Genomic DNA, 18,073 nt, shown 5'->3' on the forward strand with positions numbered 1-18,073 from the left:
CTGAAACTGTCGCCACATGTCTGCAGCCTTGCACTGATGTATGGATTTGCTCTTTTCCATTATATTATTGTTTATCAACGACCGTATGAGTGATTAGAATAGTCATAACTACATTTCTTTTTTTTTCTTTTTTTTTTTTGCAAGAGCCCCTCAAGAATGAAGCTCTAATAAATGTACTCTGCTGAACCTTAAAGTGAACGTAGATAGGCGTTTATATATGCTTATATATAAAAATGTACATTGACGTCTAAGTTTGCAAATGTTATTAAGAAAATAAGTATTATTTATTCAATCTTTGCTTCAAAGTCAGTTGATTCAAGGAGACATTTTATCGATGGATAGAAAGTCGATCATCGAACTCAAATAAACATCTCATGACATTTTATTTTTTTTCTTCTCCCCGTTCCGCTTAAGATAAATACGAAAGTCTTCAAACTGTTGTAGTTGGTTGGTTGTGGGAGTTGATACTCAAAATAGTTTTTTTTTTTAAGGTTTCTGCAGAAAACGCATCCTGAACAGTGTTAATTGTGCTTTCCAGTACTGTGATATGCTGTATGTGGAGACCTCAAGACGATTACGGTTGAATGGCCGACCTCTCCTGGAGGCAGGAAGGAAAAACAAAGTCCCAGCTGTGGAATAGAAATGTGACAGACAGCTGTAACCACAGCACATGCCCCCCCCCCCCCCGATGTCAGCTAGAAAAATATATGCAAATAGACAAGCTGGAAATCAAATTCATTGTCTCACCTTGCTGATCTCCCACATATGTTTCGATGGTGTCATTTGACACCTTGTTTGAAGAAATTCCTTCAAAAATAATTCTGAATCCATTTTTTTTTTTTGGTTGTTCTGACATTGTGAACCCTCCGTGCAATCCGCGCTCGTGTCCCATTACACATCCCGTCGTCACTGATAGGAGGGGGGGGGGGGGTTCGTTATCCGTTTTGCGGCGCGCTCCGTCGCCGCCGGTTAACAGAGAATCCCAGAAGTGTGATTAAAAACAAGATGACGGTGGACGAACCAAAAAAAAACAAACCCCAAACGGATATGCATGGACGTGTGGACGGTTAGATCCTGTGCATCGGTCGCAGGGGGGGGGTAGCAAACGATCCGGTGTCCTCACAAGAACCAGAGTTTCCAGCGAGCGTGCTTCTTGGACTCGGCTTTGGACTTGCGTTTGGGGGTGGAGGTGAAGGCCTCCTGGGGGTAAGGCAGGGGGGGGAAGTAGATGTCCTCTGTAGGGCAAAGCCTCTTCATTAGCGGCTGCAGCTTGTCCTCCTGCTGCTTGAAGTCCAGTTCCACACTGCGGCAAAGGAAGAGAAGCACAGTCAGCTCGGGGAAGGTCGACCGCATCGACGCACAATCACACAACGTGTGTTTTGTAGTCACGGCAACGGGAGGCAAAGTGTTTCCCTGTTCCTTGGTGACACAACTGAGGGGCCCAGTTCAAGTACTTTGTGCTTCTATTCTTCACCCTCGTGCGATTACATTTGAGTCCCTGGCTTTTACATCGAAACAATTGGAGCGTCGTCCGCATTTTAGGGTATTTGCTTTTCATTTGCTGCGTTTAATTGTGTAATTGAGACGTTTCTGTTTCTCTCCGGGCGTCTCGGCGTCGTCTGACTGCCGCGTTGCCACCCACCGTATTAAGCGCCAGGCAGCCGCTCCGTGGCCCGCTCCCGCTCTGACCTCGGCGCAGGCATCTGCCACGGCGCCGCTGGCGCTCTGTCTGGTGAAATGACCTACATTTCTCGCCTCCCTCGTCTCCGTCTCCCAGTGAAAAAACCTCCCAATTTGGATTGTTTTGATTGCATTCGGCTTCGTGTTTTTGGCTGTCGTTTCTCGTTATTTGCATTCTTATTGTGATTCACCGACTAAGGGGGGGAAGTCTATTAGTGTCTTTTCCTGTGATGGGTTCAACACCCCCCTTTTGAGGTTTGGGGGGTTGGGGGGGGGGGTGTTGAACTGAAGATGATTTACCCTGCCAAAACTCTGGTCATAGTTATTGATGTGATCCCGTTGGGAGTTTTAGTTTCTGTCACGTTGCGTCGATCCCTGCACAATAACCACCAAGGCGGCAACATGTGGCGCCGCGTGATTTAATTTGTGGGATTTCTGTACATTAATATATTCTTGCCTTTCTCTGCGTGCGCTACACATCTCCGGATTGCGGGGGGATTTATCTGAACCATCATTGTAATCCCACGCCCGCACACATCTGACGAGTCGGTCCTGCTAAGTGAAACTCGGATTACGGCTTCGGCCGCGGTAAAGTGTAAAGGGACTTTAATCTGCTAAAGCTTTTTCCAGTCAGGTTGGTGGGAAGTCTGACGGACGGATTTACATAATGGCGGCATGCTGCTTGCACTGGTTCATACACAATGCCTCCAAAATCATTTCTTACAGTTTCCAAAGGGCAAGGTTTCGAAATCTACATTCATTTAAAGTCCATTCCAAGTTTTCCGACGCTTGGTGTTCCAGGGTCGACGGCACATTGAAGCAAAAGTCAAATAGAGATTTCCAGAAGCGTTAATTGTGCACATCGACGCATTCGGAGGGGCGAACCGATGTAGAGGTGAGTCTGACAGTGACTCAGGTGAATGTAAACCGGACAATCAGCACTTTGCATTTGTTTGACTCAGGCCTTTTACACGAGGCCAAGAACTCTCCTGCCTCCATCAATAAACGACTGGCCGTTAATTACACTGCTGTAAATCCATGGCCGTGTGAAGTTTGTTCGCTTTTCTTTGTGAGCATGTGCACTTTTTTTAGCCACACGTAGTCGTGTGCATGGATCGGTGTCTAGATGCTGTGATGTACGATTTGTGATATAAACTGAATGTGTGTGGGGGGGGGCGGGGGGGGGGATAAAATGGAAGATTATCGGCTCCAATTCCATCAAAGCACTTCACATTGTCTGAGCTCTCAGGACAGTAATGAACGCTACAGACTCATCGGCTGCACTGAAAGTCTTTGATAATCGTCAGTTGTTCAAAATGGGCGAGGATTGTTATTGTGAAATGGCCCGGGGGTGAAGAAACAAGTGTGTGTTCACAGGTTTTATTTCTTACTTCGAGCGGCTTACCACAGCGAGTCCCTGGGCAAAGCCCCTGACCGCCGGGTATTGCACTGCAGACCCACAGTGAGAAATTCATCTGAAGGGGGGAATCCACAGACCAGAGGGGGGATCTATACCCCGACCCTGTAGTCACCAATGTGCTGCCACTGAGCAGAGCTTCATCAGAAGGAACGAGGAACATGTTTATTATTCCGTTCTCTCTCACACACACACACACACACACGCACAGCTGTGATGGGATTTCCGCTGCTCTTCAGTGTAAGCCTCTAATACTGCTGAGACTGTTGCTGCTGCGCATCCATAGCTACAGGTTATTGCTTTGCATGGACACACAGGCATTCAACCTGATTAAAAAGCTTATTGTTTTATTGGTGTAGTAATTAAATGCATTTCTTAATTCATGCACAGTTTGGTTCAGTGTCAGTAGATTTCATTTTATTTGTGTGACATTCTTTGATTTGTTCAGCTCTGGATCTTGGCTTTATGTTTGGCTCCTCCGTCATTAAACGTCCATCCCTTCATCTCATCTGACCACTTTATTCAGATTGGGCTCACCGGGGGGTGATAAGTGTGATATTGTTCATGTTTAATGGACAGCACAAGCAACTTTAAATAGCCTGAGATCATCTGGTCAATAAGAGTCATTTGCAACTCATGTTTTAATTCATAATTCCCGTGTTTCTTCTCTCGTCCTCGATTGGCCTATGTGTAGTTTAAAGGGTTTTGTCACACTGTCAAGCTGCATATGGTCTGCTAAAGTATATTCACTAAAGATAATGTATTGGATCTGAGCAGCGCTCTTGAACCGGTACTTTTTTATTCTTATGCTTTATTTCACATAGGAAATGATATTTATTCAACTACTCATTGGGCCACTAATTTTTTCTTGAAAAAAAGGAAAAGTTTTGGTTTGGACCATTTTTGTGACTATTGTGTTTGGTACTACATAACATGTAACGACACTTCTGCGACTACAAAATACAGTCAGAGGAGACGACAATGAGGGTTCTTATTATGAAAGTCATTTATACTGTATTTGTCACTTTGAATGTACAAAGAGTCATTGAGAACCCTCTTTTTCTCTATGACGAGTTTCTGTTGTCACAGAAATCGATCTGAATAATTCTTACGTCGTGAATATCACAAGTTTCCTGCATCAGCCTTTGTCACGTGTCATTTTTCCCGCATGCCTTGTACCATTCCTCTCACACAATACGCTACCTTGCCATGTGAAGTGTGTGCGAAGAAAGTCATTATATAAAAATCGTATAGACTTCTGAGCTCAAATGTCTCTGGAAGTCCAAACGTATTCCGTCTCTTCTAAAAACAGCTGTTTTATACCGAGTCAGTGTCGTAGCAGGTTGCACTCCTCAATATCAATCCTGCACTTACATTTAATGAAAATATATCATTTTTGTTGAAAAATGTAGCACATTAGTATTCCTGTAGTTAATGTATTGTGAAGGATCAATCAATAGAAGTAAATAATGCCCATTGATCTGTTTATTTAATATTGCCTCATTCAAGTGTAAAGTTCCTATCCACAGACAATATGAATCAATCCAGTAACTGAAGCTTCCTGAACACTTAAACAGCACTGCAATCAATAAACTGTCGATAGGAACACTGCATCTTGCCTTCCCTGTAGTCTTTGCCATTTTTAGACAAATTTGTCAATATTCAGGTAATTAGATCTAAATATATGGGGCTTTCTTGTTTCAAGGCTTCGTAATGCTCGGATGTTTTGAGCTGTAATAGGTCCACGATTGTTTATCTGAGCAGCATTTATTGATATACGCAATAAATTGGACAACTCATGCGGAGGAGGTTTAAAGTGGCCTGTAGTTTCTGATCAGCAGACGAAGGACAATGAAATGTAATTGAAAAGGGGAAGAAGAAAAAAAAAAATCACAGACGACTTAATTTGGAAATGGGGAATAAAGAGAAAAGATAATCATCTCATCTTTGAAACGTACCCATAAAGGCCCTGTAATGAAAGATATATTAATATTAGTCTCTGCGGAGACATGCTATCTGCTTATGAAAGCGTCGCGTCATTGTGGGTTTTTCTTTGCTCAAAGTGTAAAGTGAAACATCGTCGGCATTTTCCTGTCCTCGTTCCGCCGCTCCCCCGAGTGGGCTTTTTGGGTCAGAACAAATTGAAGGAAGCACTTTGGACCTTGTCGGTCTGCCGTCGCTCTCGCTGCTCCTCCCCTCTCCTTCACTCTTTTCTTGCCGTTTTCCAGCTTTCTGCGAAGTGTTTATACGGGGGGGGGGGGGGGGTTCAACTTATCACAATATTCCCGAACACACCTGCGAAGATTTGTTCCATAAATAAGTGAGAATTTTGTTTTGATATACAAGTTTTACGTTGTTTTTTGTTTTTTTAAAGGTTTTTGCGAGTCAGAAAACCCCATTGGCTCATCTGATAAAGTTGTTTGTGCCCTATAACTCTTTATGAATATGAATGTTGAAAAAACAACATCAATCTCATTGACGAGAGCAAGATAACTTCATGCCCACAGGCAACACGGTGGCAGCGCTGTATGGAGTAAATGGCTCAGAAAAAGGGAACGGATTGCTGTAAAAGTGACAATAAAGGGCTGTTCCGTGGGGAAATGTCAGTATGCGGACAGCCACGTTGAAATCTGACCACACGGCCTTGTCAAGAGAGCAGCATGAACTGATGAAGACATGTAAAGGGGCAAAATCTCTGCCAAGACGTTTTTCAACTTTACATGATTTGATTGCTTTGAGTCATTTTACAGGGGGGGGGGGGGGTTTCCCTTCACCGGGTGTGATTGTGCTCTTCTTGACTGTCCTCACTGTCCCTCCGCACTATCTGTCCTCCCAAGGATCGGTTGTGTCGCCATGGTAACCGGCCTGCCACCATGTTGGAAAAACATCATTATGTTCCCCACAAAAAAGATCTCCCTCCTTCCCCGGTCGTGTGTGGAGGCGGGGCCTGCTGCGCCGGCATCTCCATATGTTGGAATGTAATCAGCTCTTCAGCCTTTAGCGATTTAGCTTAATTGATTTTCATGGCCTCGCACAATAGATGGAACATTATTCTTCCGTTTAAAAGCTCATTCTTTTGTTGATTTTTCTTTTTTCTTCTTCCCCCCCCCCCGCGCCCGTCTTTACTGTCAGGCCCATTTGCGCTGAACGGTCTTATCGAAAGAATGTTTTCGTATCAGATAGTTAGCTTAACGATCAGCTATAGTACCCTGTTGCAGCAGTAATAGCAGGATGTGCATGCTAATGACAAAATTGGCCTGGGAAATAATTGTAATCAATGACACCCAATTGTGGGGACCTCCCTAGTTGACTTTTTTTTTTTTTTTTAATCACGCCCACTTAAATCTATCTCTCTGTTTGATCAGCACATTAACGATATAAATGCAATGTGAGGAAAATTAGATTACCGGGGTTGTTTTTTTTTTTTTCCACGTCAAGGCGCATCAGTGGCATGCATTTCAAATCCCCGGCTTTTCCGCACCATCCCGTCTGTCTCGGTTTTCTCCTTATCCAGCTTCTTTCTGTGTTTGTCTCTCATGCCAACTCTTTACCCCCCCCCCCCCCCCCACACACACACACACACACACCCCACCCTTCTCAGTAACGGATATTACATCACCTGGCAAGACGGAATGAACCGCAGTAATCTTTTCATCCCTTTTGCTCTTATTCTGTTTCAATGTCATGCACATTGTGTTAAGAACTGAATCTCTGAGTTCATTTGAACCCACACGGTTAGCTGTGGGGAGGAGATAACATATTCTGGAGAGGGGAAGGAAGGAAAAAATAAGTACGATGGAGAAAGCTATAGAGGACTGACTGAGTTCAAGATGCTTAGAAACGAGAGGAGCTGAACCCGGCAAGGGCAAGAGGCGATACCGTAGCAGCTCATGTATTGTTTGGAGTCCATACCCATGGACTGCAGCACTATATCGATCCGGTGCTGTTGTTATGCAAAGGATAGGCCGGATGATGCCATATACTCTTGAACAAATTGATTATGTTGAAGAATGCGCGGCTGAATGCTTTCAGGGTTGCGTTAAAATGATTGATGAAGCCATATGTCCTCTCCACTCATGAGCCCGGCTTTCCCATAAATGCCCGAACTCGGAGGCTTGTCCCTGGCACAACGGCGTTGAGCACACTCACCGAAACCCTAATAGATATCATAGACCGCTCTTCATCCCACATGTGCAGCCTCTTCCCTCGTTTGGTTCCCATCCTGTTTTTCTCCACCTCCGGAGAGGTTGTTTTCATGGAGATCTGAGTAATTAGATTGCCATTTAATCCCCCTGCCTGTGTGAATACAACTGCTATATTTGATTCTGTGTCCAATCAACACAATTCAGCATGCCAAGTGAGTCTCTTAAAGGAGAACTCGGGTCAATTTAGCAGATTTCAAACGTTTCACGAAGAAATTTCTGCCCTTTATCAAGTTGAACGCTTGCCAGAAGCCGTCAAGGTTTGTCAAAAAAAAAAAAAAAAACAGGCTCCTGTTCTGTATTGAGTTTGTGTTTTGCTGATTTTCGTTCAAAAATGAAGCGTTGCAATTGATTGTGGCAGAACTAGAAAGCCAAATGTGGATTTTGCTGTCAATACAGTGCCAGTTTTGAAACGGAATTTCATTGTGTGTAGATGATCACCCCCCCCCCCCCACCCCCCACCCCGGCGAAGCCAAAGGATAAATCTGACCTGACTTTGTCTGCGACAGCCTGATACGGAAGTCACTTTCTCTTTGAAGATCAGGGGGGAGGAAATTATCATTTTAATTACCGTTTATTCGACCGGCAGCTCCCTGGCAGGTTCAAACAATTGTCTGATATTTAAATCGGAGCACTCGGTGCTGACTTCAAATGCATGACGTTTGTCTTCTGAACCCTCAGCGTGAGTTGAGGCCATGTTGCGTTTGAAGTAAAACACCTTTCTCAAGCCCTGAGTATTCGATACAGGTGTGGTGATAAAGGAATGTTGAGTGGTTTTCAAAGTGTGAGAGGCAGAGTTCTTCAGGGGACGTGCAACAGCAGGTAAGACATGTCGGGGTCACCAAGATGCTTCTTCTCCAGCGCCGGTTTGTTCATTTAACTTTTGAGTTACAGAATCAGGATATGATTGATAAGTTCAAGGTAAAACTTAAATGCAGTGATTTTACACGTGAGGGCCAAGAATTCAAAATTGTCTGGACTTTGGTGCACATTGTGGTTTAAGATCAGTTACCGGGGCGCTTGGAAATAACGTGATCTGGACACAAAGAACCACGTTACCGAAAGAGTTTTGTTTTAAATCTCAACCTCGCGTCATGCTTGCGTTTCCTGATTCAGAACGATAATTAGTTTAAATGTCGCCGTCACAGGAAGGCAGCCGGGGCTGATCTTTCCGCCGCAGAAAGCGGGGGAGAGGTGGACGAGAGAGAGCACGGTCTTCTCCTCTGCAGCTCCAAATAACAGTCGGCGGTAAACATGCCAAGTCTGTCTTTATATATTAGAAACTCAATGAGATCCCACCACGGTGGTCAGTCGCGTTTCATCCGTCCTTTAATTCTGTTCCCGGGCCGTTTCCTCTCTATTAAGGCTCTTTCAGTGGCGCTCACCTCAGGTAGCGTCATTCTGCACAGCTCACGTCGTCTTCATGGCATTTGTCCACCCCGATACTATGCAACAAACCTGCTGCAATTAAATAACATCTTGCACCTTCCTGAACTCAAACAACTGATTTTCAGGACCTGGATGAAGCTTTGGGTGAAGGGTTGTTCGTCATTGAGAACAACAGATAGAAAGGGATTTAAATGGCTCTTCAGAAGAAAAATGCACACGAAGTAGAACGACACTGACCACAAAAGCAGCTCTATTGATTTCCTCTTGCACTCCTTCTCTATAAATCTCTTTTCTGACTTTTGACCATGTGATATTTCAAATTGGACACTGTGCTGCAGTGCGTACAGTACACACAATATGCACAAACTGTAGGAGTTCTAACGGTACTCAAAAGGCCCTGGCCTGACTGTCAGGTTCTCTGTGTATGAAGGATGACTGTCCATAGCTCAATAGAGGTGCCACCGCTTATACTTAGTGATATATTAAAGCCAAAACTCACTCCCTTTGACTCTTTCCCATTTTTTTCTAATTGGACTGTGTAGATTGTAGGACGTTTAGGTGTTTATAGTCCTCCAAATGATGAAAAATCGGCTCGATAACTATCAAACTGATGGCCGTGGTTCGTTTTCCCATCAAAAACAGGCCAATTCGCAAGTTGTGAAACACACAAGCTGATAAGTACGTTTACATTGAAGGTGAGAGAATTTCAGTTGGCTTGGCAACGGTGCACACTGGTGATATTTCATGATATTTTGGTGGTAATTAATTTCACCTTTCACGGCCCCACGCTTACTCATTCTACAGTATGTATCCTCTCTTGCTTTTCAACCGTGTGCCCTTTTGTCTGGCCAAAAAAAAACAAAAAAAAAACGGCCAGCCGCACACGTGCTGAGCACCCTTCAGTGGACGAGGTTGTTTGACGAGATAATGGGAGAATCCGGCGACGGCGTGTCGCTTCGGAGAGAGACGGCGCGGCATGTAAATGTCACATGTCCCAATGTGCTCATTAACAGCAGTCACATTAGTCCCCCGTCCTCCCCTTGTCCCCCGTTGCACCTGTTCACGCTCTCTCAAGGAGAAAGCGCAGTCCTTGTTTGGGACCGCTGTGTCGTTGAAGAAGGACGACCACTAACCTGTAAATAATGCATGCGCTGTTCCGGCATGTGTCACAGTTGGCCGTGTCCTGTCCGGTTCGATAGGAGAGTCTGCGGGGGAGATAAGAAGTCGTGAATGAGTAATTACAAGACCCGTTAAGCTGCTCTCGCACACCGTCTTTTTCTCATCTTACTTGTCACCTCCTCGTTAGAGAGGCCAAAGCAAACGAGGGCGATGAGGAGTCAGACTGCCCTCCAGAGTGCCCCCCCCCCCCCCCCCCCAGCCAGGGCAGAAAGAGCAAAGTGTCGGCCATTAGCTGTGGCTGACTGATTGAAGGTCGAAAAAGGCAGAATGGGACACATTGTAAGTTTCTGGGCTGCACTGAAAGCTACTTCTGATGCAGGACTTGCATGACCTTACAATTACATCGTAAAAAAAAAAAGGTAACACTACTGGGAAGAGAAAGGTTTTGCTGCCATTGATGAATAATTCATTTGTCTGGTATTGTTTTCATGACAAGTGCAGAACTAATCACATAATTGACTGCCTTTTTCAAAATTATTGGTGGTCTGATGCTAAGTAGGGTGTTTTATTTTTTTTTTGTGGCGGTAGCTTAGTCCACTTTTTCATGTTGTTGTCACCTTGGAAAAATCCCTCCATTGATTCTGTTCAAACCGTACAGAATTAATATCTAAAACAACAGAGAATCATTTATACACTTTAAGCAAATAAAATCCATCAATTTCTAAGGCCACCTGCTGCACACAATCATTTATTATCCCCGAGTGTCTTTACGTTGTCGCGCCATCAGCTGCCCCTGACTGAAAACACTGTCATGAACCAATATTTCATCATATATTAATATTTCTCAAGGGGCAGCTAAAGACGAAGTGGTTTCCCCGAATGCACAAAACGGCACATGCTTCATAGCTCAATAGGTTCTTGATTGGTTTAGCAAAGTAACAGCTTAGTACCATTATTGAGTAGCTGCGAGAATGAAAGTATGTTGAACCACGGACAAGAAGAATATCCATTGTTGGTCGGCTTTAGTATTTATAACATTACAGCGTCTTACAGCTACGTCTTTAAATGTGTTGCGCTGTAAACAAAAACAGATTTTATCTCCCAAAAGTCTTTGTCGGTGTCACGAGTATTCACTTGTTTGTGCTGCTTCAGCAATTTGTTCATTGTAACTTTTGTTGGCCGGCATAAACGTGGAAGAGGAATAAGAAAAAGGCATGGGCTTATCTTCAATGTTTAATCCACTAAAATCACACAGGCTTGCCACCAGTATTAAATATATGTGACGCCGGTATTAGTTTAAAGTTTGCATATGTCAATTATTTCCGACGCCTCTCTTCCTCGAACGCTGTTATTATATTGAAGCATATCGAGTTCAGTTGTTTCAGAGAGACGACGTCGCCGAGCTCTCAGGGAAGGTTTTTGCCCGTTTGCTTTTCTGTAATTCAACCTTGAGTCGTTCTCGTGGCTTGTCAAATGAACACTGCAGCAACTGTCATAACTTTTCTCCTCTCGTCAGAGGTAATGTGCTCGCCGTCACACTCAGCCCTCGCACTCTCTTTTTTGTGCGAGTCGAGACATTTTCAGGTCTTTCACTCGTAACTGTTGTCACCCTGCCTTTTAGGGTGCGGCGCCAATAAAAATTAAACCGCGATCGTAAATTTCCTCTCTTATCTCCTCCGTGCTCAGACAGGTATATTAGAGCTGTTGATATCAATATTGTTATGTAAGGCTGTGGCAGAATGAGGTAATGGAGTTCAGGAAGAGGGCTATTTAGCTTAAAAGTTTGCGGCTGAGGTGAATCATTTTACAGTGCAGTTCAGCGTGGAAGGCCACGGCTACATTTGCTCCCTGTCAGATTAGCTGATCAATCAAAAGCTTGAGTCGTGTCCTCGGAATAATACCCCCCTCGCTTTCTTTTCTTCTTTCCCCCATACAGTCTGGGCTTGTCATCCCGCCTCACCTTTCAGTCGCACCGCGTCGATCGCAGACGCTGAGAGAGCAGGGCTGGTTTCGGCCGGGCCTCGTCGGGGAAAGTGCAGCCAAAAGTGCCATTAACGGCATATTTACACACTCTCACCCCCGCCGCGCCGTCCCAAAGGTCGCCGAATGGCTACGAGCGCAGAGGCATAAAAACATGCACACATACACCACGCTAATCGACGGGCTCGCAACAACTCACCGCGACCGTGATTAATTGGGTCTGGCTTGCCAACGCTGTCTGATGACGCAGCGTTATTCCTGGGCTTTGTGCTATCGAAGGCAACGAATGATGTACTCTTGAACAACCTTCAGGCTGAAGTAATGTGTTGTACTGTGTGCTAGAAGAATGGCGAGAGCTCTCTGGATTAAGAGTCATTCAGCATATAGGCAACTGTTTTTCAGTGTTTAATGATTTAAATTTTTTGCTCACCAGCAGTCTGACAAATGTTGGATTTTATTTATATGGTGATGGCCGCCATGCAAAGCGCTCAATCCGTCTTGTACTGAAGGGAAGTAAAAACCTTCTACAAACCTTCAAACTTTTCAACACGTCCCCAAAAATACTTTAATTGTCACAGTTGATTAATGTCAGCCTCTTAATAGGTTAATAAAAAGTAGACGTGTGATTTAGTGTATAGCTCTGGTGTCCACATCTCAGGAGCCCTAAATAAAACATATACGATGTTATGAAGGCCCAGCATGACATTAAACTTCTTAAAAAAAAAATTAAAAAAACTAAAGCGAGCCTTCTTTCAACATCCCTCCTGATTATTTTCTACAAGTCAGCCATATAGAGCCTTTCGACCCTCCTGCTGCTCCAGACCACGTCATAGACCTGTGGACATTACCTGCTCTCACTGCTTCTTCAGGAAGAAGTGACAATTATAAAAAATACAAAAAAAATGGAGAAAAACAATCCCAGTCCACAGGCCAGACGCCAGAGAGCCACGCCTGCAGGTAATTCATGGGGTTCAAGTCCATGACCTTCTTGCTATGAGGGCAGAGTATGAACCACTACAGTTTGGTTCATTTTCCACTGAAGCTGCTGAACATTTAGTTGTTTCTGAACGTATGATAATAAATTCTGATAATAATTAAAGCGGAAGACTGTTAAAAAGGTTGTTGTTTTTTTACAGCTGCCATGCTGCCATTAAAGTGCAGCCGTGATTGGCAGTTTACGTGCCCGTTGCACTTCTTGCCTTCCGAGCTCACTTCGGGGCGGGGGTGGGGGGGGGAGAAGGCAGATGTTTGGGGCTTCTGATTAAAATAGCAGGTTTTTTTTTGTTGTTTTTTTTCGTTTTTCTTTCCTCCTGGCACTATTGTGTCTGTGGTTAAAGAGTGACGCTAACAAGGCCCTCAGAGGACGCTCTCCCTGGCGTTGTTAGCGTTCTCGCATCACGGCGAAGGGATCCCGAGTGAAGGTCTGGGACTGGGGAGTCTTTCTGCGAAGTTTGCATGTTCCTCCTGCACACCTGGGACCCCGGTTCCGTCCAGATCACTCCACTGCACCACCATGTGGCCCACTGAGTGCGCGACTGGAACCTGAAATTAGGACTCGCCACTCAGCCGCTGTGATTTGTTGGCTTGTTCCCAATTGCAGCAACAAAACATTTGGAATTTACCACAGCTTTGATTTGCACATTCTGATTGATTCTCCCATCATGAAATATTTAAGCGAGGCTCGACGTTTCTATGTTGGGAGACCACAGAGGACATAATTATAGGACTTCGAAGTAGGAATTCATCGTTACTTCAGGGAGACGTGATTTTTCTCCATCTTGCAGCTGTGCTTTCTTTCTCCCCCCGTTAAGGTCACACAGAACAAGAGGAAAAGTTGAAATGGGTTCTTGCTCCTATCCGTCAATAGAAGCTCTCTTCTCTTATTTGAAGCAATACCAAAGGTTCCACTGTGTTTTGCCCCCCCGCCCGCCCCTTGCTCCGTGTATTTTCTAAAGCAGGAATTTCTCTTCTTGTAGCATCAGAACAAACTTTCAGTTTGAGGCAGTGTTGTCATGAACACACAATGGTGAAGGCATGTTGTGTTGCATATCTTTCCATGTTCAGATGATCCCAGGATGAGCAGGTGCGTGATGCGCCCACACTGTTTTTCTTGGCTTGCCATATCTCCCAAAGGTAGGAATTCTAAAAACGTGTACAGGAATAAGCTGACCCCTTGCAGTGACAATTTGAGGGCGTGTTGGCTTTGGATAGATTACAAGGAGCTTATGCTGCTCACTGACTTCACGCAAATATAGGTTTTTCTTAATTAATTGACGGAAACGACTTGTTTGTTTCTTTGTGTGTGAACAGATGGTGCCATTTCACAGTAGTTGTAAGGTTCTCCTCTCCTCTCCTCTCCTCTCCTCTCCTCTCCTCTCTTCTCCCTCCATTCCCACCTGCCACTTTCGACACATCTGATAAACCAGATGTGCTTAGCAACCCGTTGAAGACGGCTCCCCATGCTACACCACATGTCTGCTTACTTTTTCAATCACAGCACACTTTTATGAGTTCGGCGATAAGGAGATTAGGGTTGCCTTGTGCAAGATTGGAGGAGGATAATTGCCTTTTTTAGATGGTGTAAACTCAGACTGCTGTCAGATCTATTCCTCACTCAGACCTTGTTGAATAGGAGTTCTCCAAGTCTCGTACAGTCAAGTAGATTCTGAGCCATATGTCTGTTCTCCTGGAAGGTTTTCTGCCATTGTTTTTCACTTGCCCTTGACAGGCGTCGGTCGCTTCCTCTCGTTTGGGATATGTTGATTGCCTGGAGTTTCTCAGGCCCATACCTTGACACAGTGCCGGCAAGCACAGATAGAGATCTGAGAGCTGAGCTGCTGCAATTCGCTCACCAAATTGACCATTTTGTTTGCTTCATCTCTTTGGATAGACAATCCTCGACTTAAGCAGACTTGATTCTATCTGCGAAGCCTGTTGTATAGACTTGGTAGCGATTGGACAGTAAGTGCTTTTCCTGAAGCGACGGCTTTATGCAAAGCGTTGGACTTTGTGGTTAAACGTAAATGTGAGCAACTCGATAGGATCGATTATTCAATGTTTGCTGTGGTGTTTTCCAGGTGCGATACAATCGTTTGACATCCAATATATTGAAAACACTTTTCAGCCAATACTGTCTTGATCGACACTTTATTTCTTCGTGAAACGATTCAAATGGCAAGGTCTGACTGTTTCCCAACCTTGAGTTTGTATGTAAAGGCCATACATACGGCACACAGCAGCGATTGTTCACAGAACGATTCATCCATGCCACTTAGGTCAAATGAGCAAGATGGTATTCCTGTAAGTACGCTCAGCAACCGCGCAACACCCTCTCTGCAGGGGAATCATCACAAAAGGGCATTGTGCTGTGAAAGCACTGCAGGGCACATCTAGGTGAAAGCCACATCATGCCAGTTAAAGTGTGCTGTGATCTCTTTTCGTCGATCTCTGCTGACACAGTTAAGGCAACCGAGCAGCTGTCACACATGCCAGAGTTTCCCTTGGAATTGAAGAAAATGTGAGATACGGTGTCTTTCTGTATGTTGTCTACATATATATGTGTTGGTTTAACTGTTAGCTACAAGACCCTGGTTTGAAAGAAATGAGCTAACCAGACTGTGAAAATCTGATTTCCACCTCAAGGTGACTAATTGATGTTTTTTATATTTAAATGTCTTTCGCCGTTTTAAACACTACAGTGTTTTTGCAGTGACTTGCTGACTAATTTTTTAAAAAGATGCATCCGTGTCTGGCCTTTGTTTGAACGGTGTACTTTAGGGAGTATGCATCAGTAGGAAAAATCAGGGGATAGCAGGAGGCTTTTTTCCCCAGTATTGTTTTATTTTTTTCTTTGAATAAATCGCAATAGTGTAATAACAGTTGCAGACTATCTAAGATGAAGATAGTCTAATTAAAAGCTGTAATTAAAAGCTGCAAAATAGCAGAAGAAAGTGTTATTCTTTTTGTTGCCTATTTTTAAAATAAGACATTAATAAATCTGGCCTCCAACTAGAAGTGACTCGGAGTGAGACAATGCATTGTGTGGGGGTTACAGATAAGAGGGAGCTGGGGGGGTTGTCGGTATTTGGATTGGATTGGTTTTTTCTTTTTTTCTTTTTTCATGCTAGAACGGTGTTGGAGAAAATAAAAACATTCCCATTGTTATGTTGGAGGTTTAAAGAGAGACGTCTTACCCCTCTCTGTGGGCCTCTCCCTTTTCCAGTTCCTGGATTACACCCAGCAGCACCTTGATGGTCTCTTGGCTTGAGCTGATGAGATTTTCCATGGCCTGGAGCTGTGCTTTTACATCCCCATCCTGATTCATAGGCACTATTTGCTTGCAGGCTTCCTGCGTTTGGTCGGCTGGTGCCCCGTCGGCCTCGCCACCTATGCAGGGTGACAGAGGCTCCTCCATGGCCCGTATAGGCCGGGCAGAGAGCTGTCCCGTGTGGCACTGCACCTGCGTTGTACAGCCCCCGCTGGATCGTGGTAGAGTCTCGCTCGACAGGCCGTTGAGTTGCAGGCCTTTCTTCCGCTTGTTGCGCACAGACGGACTGTCCAAGCACTCCACCTGTGTGAGGGAGTTCCAGGCAATGGGGCCCGTAACCTTGGAGGCCCTGTCCGGCAGGGTCCGGGACGAGCCCTCCTCCAGATTGAGCAGCTGCCTCTTGGCCAAGCGTTCCGTGTCGGCCTCCCTGTGTTGTAATCCGGTTCTGGCTTTGGACGGGACGCTGCAGAGCTGGTACTCCGCCTGTGTTCCCACTCTGCTTCCTCCCGGCGTGTCTGCAAGGCAGTCTGTGTCTGCAGAGCAACTGAGCAGCAGAGCGTCAGAGCACAGGCCATCAGGTGCAGTGTGCTGCTCCACTGTGGCAATGCACTCATTAGTATGGAGCAGAGCCCTGGTCCTCAGGACTCCGCTCCCCCCACAGGCTCCCTCCTCCTCCTCATCCTCCTCCTCCTCCTCATCTAAACCCTGCTCAGCTGCACCGGACTGCTTCACCTCCATGACAAAGCCGTTGTTCTGACCTTTGTAAGTTTCCACGGCCGCCACATGTTTGAAGGTGTGTCCTTTTTTGCGCTCAAAGGGGAAGGTCTGATAGCGCTTCTTCAGGTCGGGGGAAGTCTGGACGCCTGTGCTCCTGGTGACATTGGGGATTGATCTGCGGGCCGGGACAGTCATGTACTTGCGGTACGCCACTTTGTACGACATCGGCCTGCCACTTTTCCCCGCCGCTTGCAACTCGGCCTCTCTTTGCTCGTTCTGCGCCTCGCAGATGTCCTTGAACCGTACTTGCAAGGCCTTGTTCCTCTTCCTCACCTGCCGACTCGCTTCCAGGGAATACTTCACCTCCAGCGCCAGCGAGGTGGAGGGCAGGGGCGCTGCCTCCGAGTCAGACTCTGAGTTGGTGAGCATGCATTTGCCACCCTCCTTGCTCACCATGTTTCCTAGGAGGTAAGGAGAAAGAGGCTGCGTTAATCATCAGTAATGAGCGGCTTAGACACAAACCCGTGCATGCAACTTTCAAGGAAGTGTGCAAGCTGTATAATTACTCACTAAAGAACTGCTTTCATCAGACATTGCAACTACGCAGATTTTAGGTCTGTGATGCTTATGAGTTGTTCTGTTTGTGTGACTCCAGTCTGCTGGAGTTGTACCTGCAGCAGGCCCCAATTAACAACCCCAGCAGTTAAACAGGTTTGATCTGTTTAGCTCTCGAACTTTGAACTCTTTTCATCACCAGTTCCTCCTTCACATCTGTCACTTTTGAGCGTTGATCTGTCTGTAGGAGACTAATCGCATACAGTTGTTCAGTGCAGTTCCACACAAGCTAAAAGCTCTTGGATTAATGTATGTTAATCTTTCACTTCTTTACGTGATCAGCTCAACAGTAAAAGAAGAAAATGGGACAATTCCTGCCAACTAGCAAACTTTTGTCAGAGAACTGCACAACAAGCCCCCGAGGAGAGACGAGCAGCGATAATGAATTATCCGTACCCATAACCACAGGTATGAGGCGTCGTGACTGTGCCTCTGACGCTCTGACAAAAAAAATGTAATTCTCTTTCTGCCTGCTGATTTACAATAAGCAAACACACCACACCCTCGTATAGATGCTGCATCAGATAGGACAATTATCCTCCTCGGCTTATCTACCATGACTGCTCTCTGTCAACACTGGATGACTTCCCCTTTCAAACCTGTCTGTTTACTTGCCCGGGAGCTATCGGAATAGACTGTTGTTGTTGTTGTTTTTTTTTCACACAGGCTTCTCCATCATCATCATCA

The 18,073-nt window shown here is 45.2% G+C and overlaps 2 protein-coding genes across 3 annotated transcripts in view; one reads left to right on the plus strand and one right to left on the minus strand.

Moving 5' to 3' along the window:
• The window catches only part of dock1 (dedicator of cytokinesis 1), a 175,682-nt gene that overhangs the window by 79,298 nt on the left and 78,311 nt on the right, over positions 1-18,073 (plus strand). The gene's annotated exons all lie outside the window — the stretch shown is intronic.
• Positions 1,120-17,227, minus strand: insyn2a (inhibitory synaptic factor 2A; the record flags this gene model as incomplete). The annotated part of the gene is made up of 3 exons (XM_080517323.1): positions 1,120-1,303; positions 9,822-9,893; positions 15,981-17,227. The coding sequence occupies 3 exons, from the start codon at positions 17,225-17,227 to the stop codon at positions 1,120-1,122; spliced, it is 1,503 nt and encodes a 500-aa protein (XP_080373449.1).

The sequence above is a fragment of the Blennius ocellaris genome (assembly GCF_963422515.1).
Source record: "Blennius ocellaris genome assembly, chromosome: 21".
Lineage (NCBI taxonomy): Eukaryota > Metazoa > Chordata > Actinopteri > Blenniiformes > Blenniidae > Blennius > Blennius ocellaris.